This window comes from Bombus bifarius, unplaced genomic scaffold (genome assembly GCF_011952205.1).
Source record: "Bombus bifarius isolate JDL3187 unplaced genomic scaffold, Bbif_JDL3187 scf7180000008000, whole genome shotgun sequence".
Lineage (NCBI taxonomy): Eukaryota > Metazoa > Arthropoda > Insecta > Hymenoptera > Apidae > Bombus > Bombus bifarius.
In genome coordinates, this window is record NW_022884379.1 from 1,270,828 (window position 1) to 1,291,069 (window position 20,242).

The following is a 20,242-nucleotide window of genomic DNA, read 5'->3' on the forward strand; positions in this document are numbered from 1 at the left end:
TTATAGTGAACTACATTGTTCAGAAAATAGGCCAACAGAAAAGGAAACTCCTACGCTTGCCGATCATCTAACGCTTCCTTGATCATTTCTACTCTAATTTCCTTCTCCACACCGTTTCCAATCGAATTACCATTCAACCCGCATAGCTCAACCCCTCCAAAGTCTCTCGAAACGCCTGTTCCCATTTCCGCTCATCAAAAATCCTCATCTTTGCTTTTCAAGTCTCCATCAAACAAACCAAAGTAAAATAGCTATACTGGCTACTAGAAAGATAATTCAAACTGAACACGAAAAATAAATTGTTCATGTACAAAATCATCCTAAAACCCATATAGACATATGACATATAATCACAACTAACTGGATCTATTCTAACATAAAAATATTACAAAGATTTCAAGATTCGTAAGCTTGACAAAATATATGCAACGCGCCATAGTATAACGCCAACGTAATACTTAAAGTTAAGTTACCTATGCCTATAGTCAAATTCGGTAAAAATTCTCTTAAAAGAACTAATCACACCAACTAAATGTACAGAACTCCCTGAGAAGATAAACTGCTTCGCCTTCCATCCGAGCCCTTCCATCGATTACCCAATCTGTCTACGATAGTCTAGTCGCGTTTATTAATCAGTCAGAATAAAACCGACTCGTGTGCTCATCCTATCTCATTAAACGACTCTGCTCCCCTCTCTTCCTCTACGTTCTCTTGTTACTCTGTCTCGTTTTGTCAAACGTTTGCTCGTTCAAACGAACGAGGAACTCCATCTTCTTCCAGACCAGGCCTGCGCTCCCTCTCTCCACGAGCTGACATTCTCCTAGCGGCGGCGCTCGTTGGCTGTGTGTCGACCGACGACGATCGGAGCCAACTTCTGTGACCATCGAGGTTTCGTCCCCTCGTGTTCCGTTTCGTGGCCGGTCAGTCAGTCAGCTCGGTATCGCATTATGCTACGGTCGCAACGACGGTCGCATCCTAACCGTGGCCGAAGCCTCCTCTACGCGACGATACCAGGAATCGGTGCAACGTGAGATCCGATGGCATGCATCCACCCGGAAAATGGGGAAGACCGCCAGCAAACTAAAGTCCCGCAGAAGCCAGAGTTAGTGTCACATTCTACATTTTGTAATTTGTTTTCCTTCTGTTCCTTTGATTTGATTTTTGCAGCAATTTTTCTATTCGAAGCAGTGCTTTGTTCTTCGGCATTGAAATTTCTTCCTTCGAATCACGTGCACGTTAGTTGCGCTATACGATGTGTAAAGTCATTCGTGTTTAGTCAATTTACTGTCCTGTTTGTTTTATTTCCTCGTTTCTTTGCGTCGAAGAGTTTTTCAAATCGAAATGTGGACTTTGTTTGTACAATACAAAGCTCATGCAGGTAAAGGTACCATTTGCAAGTTATAGTGGAGGATTTTCAACGTGTTTTGAACGTGGATGAACAAATTTTTGAGTTATTAAGGAACTGTATTAGTTGTTATTGAAGTGTGTGCTTTTTCTCTCTTTTCTTTTTTTTTTTTTTTTTGTTTGAAGGATTTGAAGGAGATTGATGATAGTGTTTTATGCGTATGCGGGAGTGGTTTGTTCGATCGGTGAAAGGAGAGTGATGAGTCGCCGTGATTCAGGGAGCACGTGCTCAATGATGGACGGTCGAGACTGATATCGGTGAGAGATCTCGTGGTCAAGCGTAAAACGGCCACGTGAAGTTACGTTTGTACATGTTTAACAACGTTTGTACCACTGAGTTTTTAATTCTTCTTTTAACTTATAATTTAATCGAACTTATTAATTTTATTAAAAAAATCAAGAGCCTATCGTTTCGACAATAGTCTAATTAAGTTAATGATTAAAAGATCCTCTAATCTATAGAATACAATAACCAATTAGCTAACTTTCTCCGCAGAATATTATCCCCAGAATATGTATACAAACTAATTCCTTATAATTTCTCACAAGGGTCTTCGTACACACTGCAAAAATGCTATTTTCAATGCAAAAATGTGTAAAAATAATATATATATATTTCTACATTATAGAAAGTAGGTATAATTCTTATACGAATATGTAGACAGAATAGGGAGACAAAAATATTTGTACATCTTAGTATTTTGAACTACAGGTTATGCTAATACTTTGTCAGAACTGTTTTTGTCCTTAAAACGAGTCTTGATCTTTTTAACATAAACACGCTAACTTTGGCGGCAAATTTTGATGTCATTTTATCTACATAAAAGTGCCCTTTTTGCGTATACAGAAACTTACATGAAAGACTATATGTACTAAAAAAATATCCTCTAATCCTGGCTAGAAGAAATGAGCACCGTGTTGCGTGATTAAAGCAACATTATTAGTGAAATTTTGCAAGTCGTAAGTTAACGGCGTTGATCAATTTTCTTGCAATTGTCAATTCGTTAATATAATTGTGATTAACAAATTATCATGCAAGAGAATCCAGGTCGCTTTTACTTCGAATATTAATTCAGTTATGCAACAGCTGGAACGAAAAATCGTTGGCCAAACAAACGAAACGAAACATCGCGATAAGTCACCTGGCATATCAGCGGTTTATCGTGGAGCTCCGCCTACGCAACGATCGCTTCGCGGGCTGTCGCGTTGTAAGTAAATACACGTGTAGAGAATCACGTTGGAGTTTTATTTGAAAATCGAAACTGGTACGAAGTATGCTAAACGTGGGATGTAGGTCGCACGGTAGTTCCTTCTTGCGCGGGCTGCGGTTGATAAACGCAGCTTGCACCGACCAAACGTCGAGATAAACGCGTGTCTTTAAGGACATTTAAGCGCGCGAAACGTGTAAACGGAGCACACGGGGGCAATCAGACGTTAAATAGTGGACTTGCTCGACATTTTTCGAGAACTCGGCCAATCAGATCGAGTCGACCAACGCACTAAATTTAAAATTATATACTTTCGTAAATTTTCTCCTACATTTTTTGGATTATGTTGCATCGAGGTTGTGGATTGGAATGTAATTTGAAATTTTGAAATCTCGCGATTTCTCTACGCGTCGATCGAAACTCTCGGCGACTCATTCGTCCCTGTCAGCTGTGTACAAACTGAGTCCGATTGTAATTCCCGTCGCGAGGTAAACGCGCATATAATTACGCAGCCACGAAGGAAACGGGGGAATCTCCACGCACGTTTTACGCACGTGAATAAAACTTGTTTTTTAACAGTACGCGCAAAGAATCAGCCGTGTCGAACGCTCAGTTTTCGATGACAAAGAAAAGCGCGCGTGTTCTTTCAACCGAGCTGATATAGCTAGCGTATAACGGAATTTCTTTTAACAAAGTTCTCCAAAATTCGTCTGCATTTAAATTCAAAGACTTCCGTTTAAATGCGCAGACGAAAAATCGAAATATTCATGAAAGTTATAGAACGAGAGGCTTTCAACGATTTCGCGAGTAACTGGCTGTAAAAATGTACCACAAATGAAAAGAGAAATATTCTTGTTCATATTGTATACGGTACATTTGACGGTATGCAGATTTTGCAAATTTCGAACTCTCGTCGCCAATGAAACATTTATGAAGCTGCAGCAACAGGTGAATCAGTGTCATTCAGTCAATTTGTTGATCAAGTTAAATATGATATATGTGTATTAAACTTCCGTGAAACACTTAATTTCTATAATATTCTCTCTCGATATTTTCACAGATGTGAATCCAATAAGAATAAAAAGTGACAAGTTTATCAAAATTTATTCAATCAATTGAATATAATTATCCGATAAATATCGCTCAAACGCCGAACAAAAAGTAATGAATTTATTTAAATTAAATCAAATCTGAAATGTCCAGAAAAAGATTATCTTTCATCCAATGTTCGACACATCGCCAAAAATCCAAGCAAAACATAACAGATCTATTTAAATCAAGCATCAAGCATAAAATCGGCAAAAATATTCCCGTCGTTTGTTCGTTTCGTTCGTGCTCGGTAAAGCTACCTAATCGCGACTTTTTCGGTCGATAATGGTTCTCCAAACGTTGCATAGTTATCTCGATAAGCGGTTGGCTTATCAGTGTCGCCAGGTATGATGTCGGTGAGCAAGCGAGCGAGCGAATAAGCGGGCGGCGCAAAACACACCTGCATTCCAGCGGCAGTGTTTTTCGAACACGACCAGCCTCGCTCTTCTCCTTTTTTCTCGACTGTCCAGGCTCTCCTTTTTCCTCGTATGTCCTAGGCTCTCCTGGCGGCTCGAGAACTCCCACCACGGCTACCCTCCAATTTTCTTTCTCAAGCACACCGTGAAATTTTCAGGAAGACTTAAAACTTCACGGGTGGCCAGAGAAAATGTGTAGAATAGAGTAGAGTTCGTGCCAGTCGAGAGAAGAGTGAAAGCGTAAATGTAGTGTTTAGAATAGCTTTTATGGTCTTCCACGAATGTCTTCGTTCTGTAAAATCCTATGAAAAGGCTATTTTCATGCAAAGTCGTATCCTCGTGTAATATTACGTGTCGTATCTTCGTGTTCATTTATTAACGCATGAAACAATAATTATTTTATAGCAAAACGCAGTACTTTATGAGAATATTCGAAAGAAGAAAAAGATTGCGTTTGTGCAGTCCTGTTATTTCTCAGAGAGATATATAGATCATGCCAATATTTTATGAGAATTTATACCTTTAAAGCGAAGCTGTTAATTGGCATAAAACACGCTAATTTTGCTGCGAAAGATATACAATTTTATTTAATAAAGTTACTTAAGTTAGAAAATATAGTTAAAAGAAAAGGATCAAAGAGAAAAAAGATGAAGTTTGATTTTTTTCATAGCTAAAAAAGACACGAATAGTTTGTCAATAAGAGTAAAAAAAATGGCGCGTTGAAAGATTCTCCTTTTCTTTTGTGATTGGTTTTTTGACGAATTATGGATAAGAGTACATTAAGGTCGATTATGCAGATCTACCGATTGAAAGGAAACGATAAACGTGCATATTCTTGCAATGAATGGACCATTGTCCCCGTCGGCGTTGATCTATCGCTGACATTTCGAGCCCGAAGAATTTTTAGTCACGTCTCCTCTTATCACGATCGAATGATGCATGTCTGTTACTATGAAATTTAACGATTCGTCAATTTATTTTATTATGCGAAATTCTACTATTTCGTATGCGAACATTGGAATTTTTATATTAAACGTCGGATAGTCATTTCAACAGCTCATGCATACGTAAATGAATGAACATTTGCGATGAAAACATCTGTGTTGCAAATCAGCAAAAAATGATGAAGAGATAAAAATACTTAAAAATGCTTAGTGAATGTATTTCTTCATCCTCATTTCAAAACTCTTGGCAATAATTTCAAATGTATACACGGTTAAAAGTTTTAACACAAAACTTCCATCTCATCAAAATTAAAGATAACATCCGTAGTCGATGGTAGGCAGTAAAAATATTTTTCAAATATACCAAGTTGATGCGTATGAAAATATTGTTTGTGTGACCTTTGAATTTGGTGAACCAATATTACTCATCAAAATTTTATTCTACTTCAAGAAATATGCACCAGTTTAATAACGAAAGAAGAAACTACTCGCAAAATCTTCTATATGTATCTCAATCTACTGGTCCTTCCCACGAGCGAAGGAAACTTTGTTACGTGCAGCTGGTGCTCGAACCGTGTTCCTGAAAATAGAGCGGAACGGTTGTTTGGAAATGCTCTGAAACAGGTACACTTTCGTGGCGAAGAATGCATTCCGAGTCACGCAACTGCCGTACAATTCGCTACTCAGCACTCTTTCTCTTTTTCTTTTAAATCGTCCAATGTAGCGGAAAACGAGAAAACGAAGACGAGGAGAAGCATCTTTGCTTGTCTAGAAATACCCGGCGAAAAATCGCGAAGTTTAACGGGGGAACATGGTCTCGTATCCGCGACTGGAAAGGCTCGAGAACAGGTTTATATCCGCGCGTGTGAAGGCGAGCGAAGATAAACGAATCGAAGCGAAAGTGAGCCGAACACTTCAGTTTCTGACCAACTGTTCTAAGGATCCACGTATGATCCGCTTGTCAGATGTGGGTACGAGTGAATAAAAACGTAATACCTGGCGTGTACCGCGTATAAAACGATTTTCAAATCGGAATCATTAAATCGATGATGAACAATCGAGGAAGATTCCACGACTTCGATAACGAGCGCGGTTGTTTCGTGGCTGCACCTGCGATCGCGTTCTCCGTGAACACGATGCAGTGATCCGGTCAGAATTCCAGAGAAGGACGAGCCCAGTTGTACTGAGCAACATTTTCCGAAAGTGATACTGATCCTAGCATACGTTTCATTTATGATTGAAACGGAACGACACATTTTTTGATTTTTGGGGTTAATGAACGACAGGTGGATTGATCATAGTGTAAAATGTAAAGTGAATGGTTTGATCGTTTGAGGTGGGACTGAGACCAGAGGAGGGGTAGTATAGTGAAAAGTGCATATGCAGTGGAGGATGTAGTCTATGCAAGGGAGAGATGAGACTTTGATTTCAATCATATAAAGATAGAAGGAATGGTAATACTAATTATGAGAGCAGGTGCAAGAAGCTCCTATCTCGACAAATAAAACTGAGATCAGAGTCGGGAAACTCATTAAAACATCCCAAAAGCATCTTTCGCAACAGGACTCGTTAAAGTGCTCATATTCATACATAATTTCCTATATCTTTTTGTTCTGTATCAATTACAATAAAAACTTCAATTCCACGAAGATTTAAGAAAATAGTAGTTACCTAATAAAGAAATTCCTAGATAAAATTCCTTGATAGGACGACTACGATCATAGCCTGCCTTGTTGAGAGGCGAAAGGGAAACCCCGATAAAGACATTAACTGCACCGATCGTTTGTACACGAAACCCGATGAAACCATTTGACGTAATCGCGATGGAGGGGCGTTGGCATCTCTGTTGGCGATAGCAAATCGCGAGCGAGTGGTTTTAAACGCTATCATTCGTCCAAGTGATTTGCACACTGACCACACGGCCAAAGTTATTGATTACAAATAAATAACAAACAAAAGTGAGTGACATAAACGTGAGCTGATAAGATTCGTCCACGAGTAAGTGGCACGGATAGCGATGATCGTAAGCGACAAGGATCGCGCGCGGAAAAGTACCGGCATGCGTGAGTATTAGAGACGAAGGATTCGAACTTCAGATTAACAAGTTTTTCTTAAATTACCTATGTATCGGCAAATGTATGGGCAATTTGTCGTTCGTATGATCGATGAGTTAGAAATTTCTTTGCATAGAGATCTTTACGGGTTCTCGATGAAAAACAAAGCGATTCGATTTGCTCTCTATAAGGAACGAGCTAATTTGTATTCTTGATGGAATGATAGATTATAATGAGACTAGGTACAGCAAGCAAATGAGAACGTTATGGAATATGAATCACTAAGAAATGTGTAATAGATGTTAGCGCAAGTTGGAAGTGATGTTTCTTTCGTCGAGGTTGATTGTTCTTTTTTCGAGTTACTAAGCTTTGTAAGGGAAAGTATAGCAAATGACCTTGCTCGATAATTTGACAGAATTGGTTTTCTGATAGTAATAGGATTACTGAGATGCAAAAGAAGATTCGGCGAAATAACTTGTTCTTCATATCGAAGCTATAGTGTTCTTCTATAAAGATGTACAGTTCTATAATCTTCTTTCTTCTTGATATTGATATGTGATATATGATAATTTAATTAAAATGTGTATATATTAATAACATTTCATCTAGAATCACTTTGAAAAAATTTTAAAGAAGATTCCAATTTTTTCGGATGATTCTCGATGAAAGTTAAGAGTTTGTTTATTTCTGAAAACACAACTGCATGTAATAACACACTTTTCGATAATCTTCAGGCATAGCATGGAGCTTCCGGTTTCCATCTATGGGCACCCTACAAAACCTAGGCGCCAGTGGCCGTCGTCGAAAGAGAAACGGCATATCATCTTCAACCTCTTGTAAGGAACTCCATCAGAAGCGACACACGATCCACCTACAGCCGGAAGCAATTATTCATAAGGAGCCATCATTCATTGTGACACCACCGTCGCCGGAAGATCCGACCGAGGAGAACAGAAGGTAACTCGAGTGGTGTGTTAACTAACCATAAACTAAACACTCTATTCGATAAAACGACTACTTGAAATCAATGTTATGTACATATACGCTCATATATGGCTTAATTTAAATTAAAATTCCCGGTTATTTCGTAAATTGTTCAATTTAGTTGAATTTTATGCATATATTTATATTACTTACCCAATTCTGAATTTTTAATAATCCATAATTTCGAAGAGTAATATCTTCAAGTTTATCAATCTACGTCCCATAGATCTTTAGATTCCTTCTAATTCATAACCTTATACTGATTTGTATGCTTAACACGTTAAGTGTCACACCAGTTTCACAATGTTTGGCCGTGGCGCCACGATGATTTTTTTATTATGCAATACATATAATGTTGAAATATTACATACAGGAGATATGATACGGTGTATAATCATCATTAATGAATTTATCTCACTGAGGTCATCGATGACCCCCATGACGCTCTAGTGCAATTTCGCTCAATTTACTTATCCTCAACGATTATCAATTATCTCATATTGTTTCTTCGAATTGTTAAATAATTGTTCTATGTTGTTACGTCGCGGGTTGTACCATAAACCTACCTAAGGTCAAGGACCTTAAATGCCATTAAACATCTTTCAAGTCGAAACGTTCCTTAGGGTTATTGTTCATTAAGATAAAACATGGAAAAAGCGGATTTTTCCCATGTTCAACGGCCACTGGTGGGGACGCACATAATAGATCTATATTTCATGTACAAATAAAACTATTTTTATATGTTTTATATTGCATTAATTTCGTCACACATTGTAGTAACGATGGTAATAATAAAAAAATGTATAACTATTGACATTTGTTCAAATTATGTATTTCTAACAATCTCGGTGCGCCGGTCACCGGTGACCCCCATGGCATTCAACGTGTTAACGATAACCAACATTGAAAATGTATACTTTCAACGCAACTAATCTCCCAAGTTTCAAGTTTCACATATATACATATGTTAAAATAACATGGGTTCGAAGAACCCTAAAAAGACCCGAAGGACTTTTCAAAAGGATTCGAGTCGAAATTCTCGCGTTATAAGTTATGAATTAGTCTGTTGGAGGTACACCGAGGATACCGGTACGGGAGCATAATAGAGCCGGCAGGTCCTGAACCGGTTTTCCTCGATCTTTGCCTTTCAAAGTGATGTCCTCCCTCGGCCGGTCGGGAATCCCATAGCGGAAAGACAGCACAATGGGGGAAACTATAAACGTTCCAGCGATACTTGTAGCTGTTTCGTAATCCCTTCGGAAATCTGTGCGACAGCACATCGACCGATCCTTGTCCCGTTCATGTCGAGATTTATCTGAACATTGCATCGTTGAAAACTATAAGAACTGGCATTTCGATCGTTAATGACTTCATAGCTTGACCGATATGAATTTCAATAAGTTAAACGCAGCGTTAAATCGAGCGTGGTTAACGGAGTGTAAAGTGACGTTGGAAATTGATTCATTTTACGCTATGTTGAGCAGGGATTGAGTATGATGATGCTAATGATCGGTATAATTAAGGTACGGTAGCGCCTCCATGTTGCAGGGAAGTCGTAAAATCGGTCAAGCGACGAAGTTATGATAGAGCATGCCGATGAACGAATTGACCGAAACTTGAGTAAATTGCAAAATTTCATCATAAATCATTATGTCATCACGTTAAATTTAGTTCAATCGGCCTCCATGTTGCAGGGAAGTCGTAAAATCGGTGAAGCGACGAAGTTATGATAGAGCATGCCGATGAACAAATTGACCGAAACTTGAGTAAATTGCAAAATTTCATCATAAATCATTATGTCATCACGATAAATTTAGTTCAATCGTGTACTTAAGTTCATAGGTATCATCTTGTGCTCTTTACACTGACTTTTTTTCATTGCTGAAAACCTCTTCTGCGGTAACTTTGCTGCTACTTCTTTTTCTACGATATATCATTTTATTTCTTTTCTTATTTCTTTCTTTTTTAAATTCTTTATACTGCTTTGTCTATTACCAAGATAGAACGTTCAGATGTCAGAGAAAAGATTTTTATCCGAATAATTCCTACAGATTCACAGAAAATAATTCGCTCAAACTAAGAAGTTCATCTAGTCGATTAACTTACGAAAATTACTGGTGGTTTCAATGAATGAGTACTTTCATAGATCTTCTGCGAGTTTCTATGAACATGATGGGGAGGATTATGGGTAAAACCAGGAGCAGTGTTACACAGAACGATGCGCATGCGTGCACTTTCGCGCGAATCGCTGATAACGCGAGTAAAGTTCTGTCGCGTTGACATTATAGCTAGGGACGATAAGAAACGCTGCATACTTCTGCGAAACGTATCCCTCACGTCTACGTGTAATTCCAGTTGAAAATTGTTTTCGTCACGCAATCAGTTGCAGTTCGAAACGGTAGACTGTTAGACTCAAAATGTAACAACTGGCGCGTACGAAACAGTAGAAAAGAAATAACATTCTATAAGTTATCCGAGACAAATTTTTATATATGATTCTTAATCTTCGTATTTTGACTATAATTTTTCATAAAAAATTAGATATAACATCCCGATTCATCTCAATAAGCTGTTATTTTAAAATTTAATACCTGATAACAGTAAAATTCTGTAAAGAATTTAGAAAGATAAGAAAAATAAACTGACGAAAATCATCCTAGTGTGATCGATTGACCTTGATGGCATGTATTTATGATAAAAATGACAAGATTTTTAAATAAACGCATGTGTGCTATGTTTCGCGCATGCTATGTTTATAAGTTTATACAGATGCTTCAGTCCTTATCGCGAAAAGAATAAGAAGAAAAAAGGATACTATCAAACAGTACGCTATACGCAATTTTTTCAATCGCACAATAGAATCACGCGTCAAATGATATCAGACGCGTATAAAATAAATTGTGATAATTTAATTCGAAAAAAAGATGTTAAATCATAGCTTGATACCTATGTAGGATAGTCCATAGAAATAGATCTAACAGATATAATATTTGTATCCATTCAAAAGGCGGTGTCCACATGTTGCACCACGTGTAACCAAATAATCTCGTATATTTAGAACATATTGGGGCGCTCGGTTAAATTTGTTTTTTTATTCGTAAGTAGGGTGACGTAGAAAAATATGCATCTGTCGTTACAAGTGGAATCATCGTTTGTTACTGTTTACCAAGAAACATTCCCCTACTCTTAAATCAGACAGATCTATAACCCCATAAACTGATTTATATTATTGGCGTAATCATTTTAATTTACTAACAACTCTTATTCTTAATTTCATTAATTAACAGTCACACGGACTATTATCAAACGGACCTGATACTGTCGTAGACCTGAGACAGTACTCTCGCGCCCTTACATCGATCACCGAACGATGCACTGCCTTTCCAAGCTCAGTACGAACGAAACAAATGCACAGATGCGTTTTATTACACTTATCGAGCGCCCCTATTTCACGCAGGCGCGCCAGGCCCCCATATGCAACACCCTGTTCCTGAACAGATCAATAACTTTCGCGTGTATCAACTAGGCCTAACGTGGTATCGCGATAACGTTGAATTTCTCCATTGACATCAACGAAAGCCTCGAAAATCGAGAGAATATCTCGCGCTCGAGTTCATCGATCGAACGACCGGTGTCAACTCGAATGTTGAAAGGCACTCGAGAACGGAGAAAACGCAGGCGTGGGTGAGAACGCGATGAGACACCATGGGTACGCAGTAACGTACTTAGCATATTAAAAATGCAATAAAACGCACCGTTGAATCGTTTTAAACTAAACTTGGCTTCTTTGAATCATTTTCATCAATCGATCATCCTAATAAATCCTTCGATCGTCGTATACCATAATCGAGTACTATTTTTACTTTAGCTGTTTCTAAGAGATAGCTGTCTATTATTTTGAACTCTTGACAGTTTTCTAATCTGAAGAAGTCAAGATTAATTTATAGTAAATCTAAATAGATGTATCTAAGTAGATCTGAGTTTCTTTGAAGTGTTTGTTAAGTTAATTATAAAATTTTATCGGTCGCGGATATAAATGCTATCTTTGCTCATTTTCGTAGCTGAAATATAACGTATGTAACATGAAATCAACGAAATTCTATGTATACAAGAAAATAATGAATTTTAATTTGAATAAAACAAGTTTTACAACGAATTTAATTAACGAAAATTAACGAATAATAAAAGCACAACAATAGTACGTTAATCCACGATGTTTCAATGATCGTGGAAGAAGAAAACAAGAAAAGGATGAATTTTAATAGGTTTCCAGTCAAACGAGATCGCAGCATCTATAGGGAAGGAAGAAAAATATTTTCCTTGGCTAGAACGACGGCCGAGTCGAATTCGTCTCCACGTCGTTCTATTAATATCTCACGGGGCGCCCCTCTGATCCTCCAAAAATACGGCCCTGCTCCCGTCGTGGCTTTCCACGCACATAGTTCAGTGGGGTGCGCGCGCTCGGCCCGAGAGCCGTGTGGCCAAACCCTGTCTTTACGATTTCTCGCGGCATCAAAAGAAAATTCTTTGCGCGCGATCACGTTCGTGGAACGCACCGTGTGTTCTTTCACCTTCGACGAGAGGGAAGGTTAAAAGAAACAAGTTGAAAGGAAAAAGGGTTGGAGAGATGCACCGAGGCGAAATGTGAACGATCCACGGTGTAAAGTTGCTTTTTCGACGCAGGTCGTCGGAGGTAAAGGTCGAGGAGGCGGAGGAGGAGGTGGCGAACGGAAGGGAGGACTGCGACGCGTGCGAATCCGCTGCGAAAAGGGTTGACAACAGTAACGACTATTCCAATCTACCAATGGTAAGTGTGTCATTTATTATAGGAAACGTTTCAGATTCGAAGAATTCGGCGGAAAAGCGTGGAATCTGTGATAATAGGCGTTAATAGACGGAAAAGTTGTTGATACGCAAGACGGTTCGTTCAGTGACACCACTCCCCAGTGAGATATAGATTTGTGAAAATTTTAAAGTTTGAATAAATCATTTTTAATAATTCTCTGATACTGATGATGAGTTTTATACCTAATTTATATTTTTATACGCGAGTCGTGTTTACATAAAAGTAGTAAGTTTGTAGTATTGAACAAAATAATCACATAGTGGATATTTTATGTTGAACAGAGGTTCGTTTAGAATATTTTTAGAAATGATCAAACTAACGAAGCTCGATCTTGATCGAAGTATGACAATGAAAAGTGACAGACTCGTCGAAGAAATTTGACGATTGATTCGTTGACGCTACTGACTCGATGATTCAACTTTCACGCGTGACACTCTACTCCAAACCGTTGATAAGTTGTACGCATGAACGCTAACTTCGTTGATCCCTTTATGGAGCGAGTACTCAAGGCTATTCTTGTTAAGCCAATCTTGCGGTCTCGTACCGTCCAGACATTTCTTCGTTGATTGTGGCTATATGTAGCTTATCTTATGCGAAAAGTCGTTTGATAGATATAGTAAAAATACTCGTATGCCCACGCTGTATCAAATTAAAATACTAGTATAAGGTAAAGAAATTTAAGAATTATAAAAAGAGTAAGAAGCAAATGCTTAAGATTATATGTAGAAACGTCAAACTATATAAAAAAATAAAATCTTCAGGTCATTAATATTGAAAAAATGCTAATTCCACGGGTCTTCTTGAATTTCTAATGCCTGAAACTCTATAGTCCTAAACTATGTTCGGGAACCTCTCATTTAAAATTCACATTCTCGCTTATCTGATTTAGGATCCACCCGAGGAGTCGACTCGAAAACTTCTGGAGCGAGAACTTCGACTTCTGGATCCCAGAGATTTAAGATCGCACGCTTGGTATCATGGTAGTACTCTTCGAGGTGGTCGAAAGGGCGCTGAAGCGGAAGTACCGAACGACGGTGACTTCCTGGTCCGGGATTGTGCCTCCCAGCCCGGAAACTACGTCCTTACGGTCCGATGGAAAGGCCAACCCCTTCATTTCGTCATCAACAGGGTGAGTTTTTCTGAAGACTATCGCATTCTTTATGTAATCTTTGCTTTTAAGCAGTAGTTTTTAATTTTAGTTTTTGTTTTCCAAACTTCTTCCAGCAAGCGTTCTGTAATTTCCTATTAATTAGTGTTCCGATATAATCAGCCGTTTCTTTAATCAGTATTCTGATAATCAAGTTTCTACTGTATTTAAAACCAAAGATTTCTAAATTTTACTTTGAAAAGGAAAGCCCATAAATGTTTATAGACTTACAGTTTTGTATATTTACACATTAGCTTTATTCGCTTTTCCATCCTGTATCTGTGAATATAATAAGAGAACTTCACGTTTTGATAATTGAGTTTTTACTATACTTTTCTCACCATTATCGAGAAACTAAATAATCACTATCGATAAACTAAAGGCCTCTATACTAACAGGTAGTAATTCAGCCAGAGACAGTCTACGAAAGGGCCCAATACCAGTTCGAGGACGAAGCGTTTGACACGGTAGCCGATCTGATAACTTTCTACGTGGGCAGCGGCCGTCCGATAAGTCAAGCGAGTGGCGCTCGCATAATCACTCCAAAACCAAGATGCGTTCCTCTAACCTGCGTAGCAGGACCAACAAACAGCCAACACTGTTCTAGCCCTTCCTCCTCGTCCCTATCGACCGGATCTCCGCCTCGCCTACCTCGAAAACAACAACGAAGTCACTCTCTAACCGCTCAACATCATCCATCTGATCAACACGATAGTCGTCAAACATCGAATCAACAAGCAGCACCCCATGGACCGGTCCAATCGAGCACTCTACCACGAGTTCCACCTATTCAGAACCAACCACCATCGTGTTCCTTATCTCTGGGTCGTCAGAAGATCACCAGGGTGACTTCCGACCCGGCTCTCCAACAACAGCAACAGCCAACTCTTCAACCATCGAGTTTGAATCATCAAAATTCACACGGTACCGCCCCGCCAAAGCCACCGAGGCTGCCATACGCCCCTAATCACCAGCATCACGCTCATCACCATCATCATCATCACCATCACCATCATCAAGGTTACCAAGCGTCAGGAAGCGACAGCGGAAACGGATCTGGAGACAGTGAGTTCGAAACGAATAATTCAGGCGGCGCCAGTAATCCGTCTTCCTCTGCTCCTATCAAAGGAGTCGTGATTAGAAGTCATTATAACACCAGTAATGATGGTACCAATGGGAACAATGGCAACGAGTATGAATTATCCGCAGAAGAGCAGCTAGTTGTGGCTGCACCGTCTTTAGAAATCACGACAGCTTTGGATATCGAAGGATTTACGACCCTGTTATTGCCAGCTGGCGAGCATAGACCTCTAGATCCTACAGCTTTAAGAGGAGTGTCTGGAATGTTGCACGACTCGGCACCAAGAGTCTTGGCGTCTCATCTAACGAAGATCGACCTGGAATTGGCTCTTCAACCTGGATCTGGGAATAGAAATGGGCTGAGTGGTATCGAATTAGCCACTCTGCCGCATGGTCGACAAGCCAGGATGGATTTGATCGAAAGATCCGAGTGTCTGAAACTTGTGGTGGCAGTGACTGTGCTGGCTGGAGCCACTGCCATCGAAAGAGCAGCTACGATCAGCAAGTGGATCAAAGTCGCCATAGATACGAAGACAGCTCTGGGGAATTTGTATGGATTCTGTGGCGTGATGCTTGGTCTGTGTCTGCCTCAGATACAGAGGTTGGCGAACACGTGGCATTTGTTGAGACAGAAACATACCGACGAAGCTTTTAATTTTGAAGCGAAGCTCAGGCCTACGCTTCGTGCTATGAACGAGTGCACGAACCCACAGGCACCGAATACTACGCTCCCACATCTGTTGCCCATCGCTTTGCTCGGTGAACGAGGTCCTGAAGATATTCTTGGTGCGTTGAATAAAGTTTCTCTTGCTTTAATGGTAGATCTTCGATTCGAATTTAACTTGACACTGAATCCTAAAAAAAATCGTTTATAAAAATTAATTTTTATTAATTTGAATTTTATTATAGGAAGAATATATTTTTGCTAGTATTGGCCACCTAAACTAAAATTTAACATCGGATGCGTAATAAAATTTGAATCGTATCGTTTTTTAGGGACCGTAGCCCCATCAGGTCTAGCAGCGGCAATTCTATCGCCTTGGGAGAATTCAGCCCCAGACTGTGGCCTATCCATCGTTTGGTCTCACTTGGAATCAGCTCGAAAAATGGCAGAGAATCTCCCATTATTCCGTAGAAACGCGGAGATCGTTCTCGAGGGCTCGAGAAGCGACGAGTTACTATCTGACGCGTTTCGAACGGAATTTCATATAAAATTCCTGTGGGGAAGCCGAGGGGCCACCGTAGCACCGGAAGAGAGGCATTTAAAATTCACGCAAGTGTTAGACGCGATGTTCGACAAGTGTTCATCGACGGAAGTGGCGGCCTAAACGCGATCAAAGGAGAATATTATAAATAGAAGTTCGATTTATCTTGACGTTACTCGACGTTTTTAAATGAACATTTTTCTCGCGAGAACGAGACAAGCATAAGAAACAAGGGACCCGAACATATTTGCGTTCGACTTGCGTTCTAGGTGTAAATTATGATTCTGTAATTATGTAATTAAGTGATTGTAGTTAATTGTACTTTCGTAGGGTTTAGTATTTTATTTAAAAAGATTCACGATTGTGTGGTCGAATGTACTGTTAGTTGACTATGCGTTAGAACTTTTTGAAATGTATGGCAAGGTAGGATTATTTGAATCGGTAGAATATTTCGATGAAATTAAACAGTTCATCTTATAACTTATTAAATTCAGTTATGAACAATTTTTTCGCGATCGACATTTTAAGATAGACTGCTTGATTCGTTGTTAGTAGCCTGATGAACAACGAAATTATATGATATACATTGACGCTCGATCATAGTTTTCGAGAAGGAATAAGTTCTACTCATCAAAAGCTAAGAAGTTTGTTTAATTAACGTTAATATTACTTAATCATAACCGTCATAGTAATTCAGTAGCGCATATATATTACTTTATTTTTGTAAATTATTTTATTATTCGTTTTATTAGTTCTTGTATAATATCTTTTCGCTGATTCAAATAATCCTAGCTTATCCTGCCATATCCGTTATCGAGCCGTTTCCTCGCGATTCTCGCAATTTTTTGAATTGTTTCTTCAAACGAGATTGCAAATCGTAATTGTAACTCGTGCAACGTGATTTTTCCATCGTGGCGAATGACATTTTTTGTAAAAGAAGAAATAAAAAACAACGAAATAATAGGTGTTTTGCGATAATAATTCGCCTCGATGGTGGAATTGTATCTCTAAGGAACAAAAAAATCAAAAGCAAATAGCATTAACCTGACTTGGACGTATAGTATATCGCAGATGTAATGATAAAACGTGTCGTATTTAGCGCAATAACGATTCCCGAGAATGTTTAACGATCCTTTTATTATTAACAGAAAAACCGTATTTAACGTCTTGGAAGAAAAGTGGGCGACGAGAGATATGATAATCAAATCGAGTTGAACTTATCGTGTACTTAACGCTCTAACCGATCCTATTATTACTCGACCGATTATACGTTGTAAATGTTGTTCACGTTTGTTCACATTTAATAATATATACGGAGAATGAAAATCAACTTCGCCTTTCAATTCACCCCCTCTCCCCTCCTGTCGATTTTTGATATATCTTCTACAAAGATATTATAATATTCATATGTGAATTGTGAAACTGATATTAAAACTTTCACTTTATTTTGCACAAAATACGAGAGGAAAGATTATTTTTACCAAAGAATAGAGATTCAAGTACACATCAGGCTTCATAAATATTCAAAAATGCTTGTAAAAAGTAAAAAATCCGTAAGAAAATATGTCCGAGGACAGTATTTTAACATGGCACTTCGTAAAAGCCGCGTCTAGTGTCATCTAGTCTTGAACTGAGAGACATCTGAACGTATCTGCTATTGTGACTTCAGCGCGAAGAGATAAAACAATTTGTTGACTAAAATTCAATGATGATTTACTACAAAAAATTCGCGATTAAAATGTAATGAAATGTAAAGGTTTGTTCCAGTTTTATGTTTAGATATAATAAAGTTTGGTGAGTCTACATTAAATTCAACAGTTAACTAGGAATTTATTAAAGATAAATTAATCAAGGATTTATTCTTTAATATGGAGTAAAATAAAAAGAAAATAGTTTAACATGACCAAATTAAGAAATGGTTTCTTTAACTTTTTTAGTTTCATCTTACAATTACTGTTATCTAAAAGTCAAATACATACCAAATCTGCATGCAAACTCGTCGAATTGACCACTGATTACCACGGCGTCCATAAATTCCTATTCCTTGGAAGTGATTTGTATAATCAACAAATGATCTGCATAAAAAGAAAACCAAAGATTTAAAATAATTGTATAAAACTAAAAGCAATTACATTAAAGAAAGCAGTAATCAAATTCGAAATCTATCTCGAAAGTTTGTAATATAAACCATGTTCATATCGACAGGTTTCGACACTCATACTGAAAGCATAGAAAAGATCGTCTGGAATTTTGAGTCACGAAAAATCAACATAGAAGACACAAAGCTTCATATTTTACGCATGTGACATGCTATGAATATTTCAAACAAAGGCAGAGACATTCTACTCGTTCCCTTCTATCTCGTAAGAACGAAAACTTTGTTGTTTTTCATATTGACTTTTCATGACTCAATTTTCGGACGATTTCCCTAACGAATATCGAGACCTATTTATATGATCGCGATATAAATTACCAGAATCTTTAACAGTTACATACGTGACCAACAAAAAAAAGAAAAACTACCAAAGCTAGTTCAAAACTACTTACTTTCGATACAATAAGACATTATTACATAACTATACATTAGTTAAATGAAGCTAATAGTAACCTGTAAATAAAGTAGAAATACGACGCAGTTGAAATTACACACGTCAGGGTGGTACGTCCTTACGCTACGACGCCTGACGACTTTCGACACTAGAATGACGTTATACGCAGCAGATTCCCTCGCAAATTCCTGATTGGTTGAAGCGTAGCATTTCGTTATCCAATCAAAGCCGCGCACAAAATTAAGATATTATATAACATAAAATCTTCTCGTAAAGTCATTATTTTTCCATTTTTGCTCCGATAATATTAATCATATTCAATCAATAATTAAATACAGTGAATATAGTGTTTCTTTCTGATTAAATGAAAGAAAACAAGTTTTAGTTAGAATATAAGAAAACAGAATTAATATTGGATAGCGATCGTGTCTATAAAGTATAACAAATACTGAATATAATTCAATGAATAGTACTACAACAATATTAAATAATTAATATACATAAATTGATGTTATGAATATATTATTTAGTTTTATTTTTAATATTTACATAGGTAATTCACAGTTTAATGCTTGGTTGAGTTTGTTGAAATGAGGATGTTACTGAATAGATATTTGATGTTTATTAAAATGTTATTTAGGTATTATCCTAGACAAGTTTTTATTCTGCTCAATACATGTTATGAAACTATTAATCATTTATGCTATGATTTTTATACCTTTTATTCAATAAATATATGAATAATATGATATTATATTGTTAAATAAAGCTAGTATCTAATGGTCTGGTATTTTTATTTATTTTATGGAATCTCTTTTAATCCACGTTTTAAAATATCTGCTCCATAAGAACACCTTTTAGAGAAGTTCCTAAGAGTAACATTTCTTTTCATAAAAATTCCATAGTAACAGATATTTTCCTAAATGGAATATTTTTTAGAAACGATGAATAACAGCTTATCTCGACTCCTATTAAATATATATATTTCACAGAAATTTCTGGCATATTACTCATAATCGTCAAATGCTAATGATGCCAATTCTCATTCTGACGCAATATTTCTGAAGGCAACAGTTATCAGAAAATAGTTGAACTGCAATACGAATATATAAATATTTGACTGGATATAGAATTTAATCCAAGGTAAAGGTATTGAAATATTTCTAAGAAGTAGATATGAAGTATTATTTTATTTTTTAACTAAATTTTCAATTGAACATACTTATATTGATTTAAAATAAAATATTTTCCTCTACTTTTTATATGATGTAGTAAGAAAAAAATAATATACTGTGCATTGTGGTGAACTAATTAAA

The 20,242-nt window shown here is 37.5% G+C and overlaps 2 protein-coding genes across 8 annotated transcripts; one reads left to right on the plus strand and one right to left on the minus strand.

Moving 5' to 3' along the window:
• Positions 1 to 830: 830 nt before the first annotated feature.
• LOC117206252 (breast cancer anti-estrogen resistance protein 3) lies at positions 831 to 17,707 on the plus strand. 3 transcript variants are annotated; one of them, XM_033445418.1, is made up of 6 exons: positions 831 to 1,102; positions 7,850 to 8,072; positions 12,783 to 12,906; positions 13,835 to 14,074; positions 14,491 to 15,958; positions 16,169 to 17,707. In XM_033445418.1, exons 1-6 carry the CDS (start codon positions 1,060 to 1,062, stop codon positions 16,498 to 16,500), a joined length of 2,430 nt encoding a protein of 809 aa, XP_033301309.1. In that variant the 5' UTR covers positions 831 to 1,059; the 3' UTR covers positions 16,501 to 17,707. The 3 variants fall into 3 exon arrangements, with proteins under 3 accessions (XP_033301309.1, XP_033301308.1, XP_033301311.1); XM_033445417.1 differs by lacking the exon at positions 831 to 1,102 and adding an exon at positions 6,978 to 7,124; XM_033445420.1 differs by lacking the exons at positions 831 to 1,102; positions 7,850 to 8,072 and adding an exon at positions 11,677 to 11,808.
• Positions 8,579 to 19,113, minus strand: LOC117206253. Of its 5 annotated transcripts, none has more exons than XR_004487365.1 (3): positions 18,925 to 19,106; positions 18,357 to 18,452; positions 8,579 to 9,436 (listed from the first exon to the last, which is right to left on the minus strand). XR_004487365.1 is itself a non-coding variant. In XM_033445421.1 (2 exons), the coding sequence occupies exons 1-2, from the start codon at positions 10,410 to 10,412 to the stop codon at positions 9,158 to 9,160; spliced, it is 486 nt and encodes a 161-aa protein (XP_033301312.1). In that variant the 5' UTR covers positions 10,413 to 10,560; the 3' UTR covers positions 8,579 to 9,157. The 5 variants fall into 5 exon arrangements, 1 of the variants encoding a protein (XP_033301312.1); XR_004487367.1 differs by having other exon boundaries at positions 18,986 to 19,105; XR_004487366.1 differs by lacking the exon at positions 8,579 to 9,436 and adding an exon at positions 15,946 to 16,027 and having other exon boundaries at positions 18,925 to 19,113.
• Between the last annotated feature and the right edge of the window lie 1,129 nt (positions 19,114 to 20,242).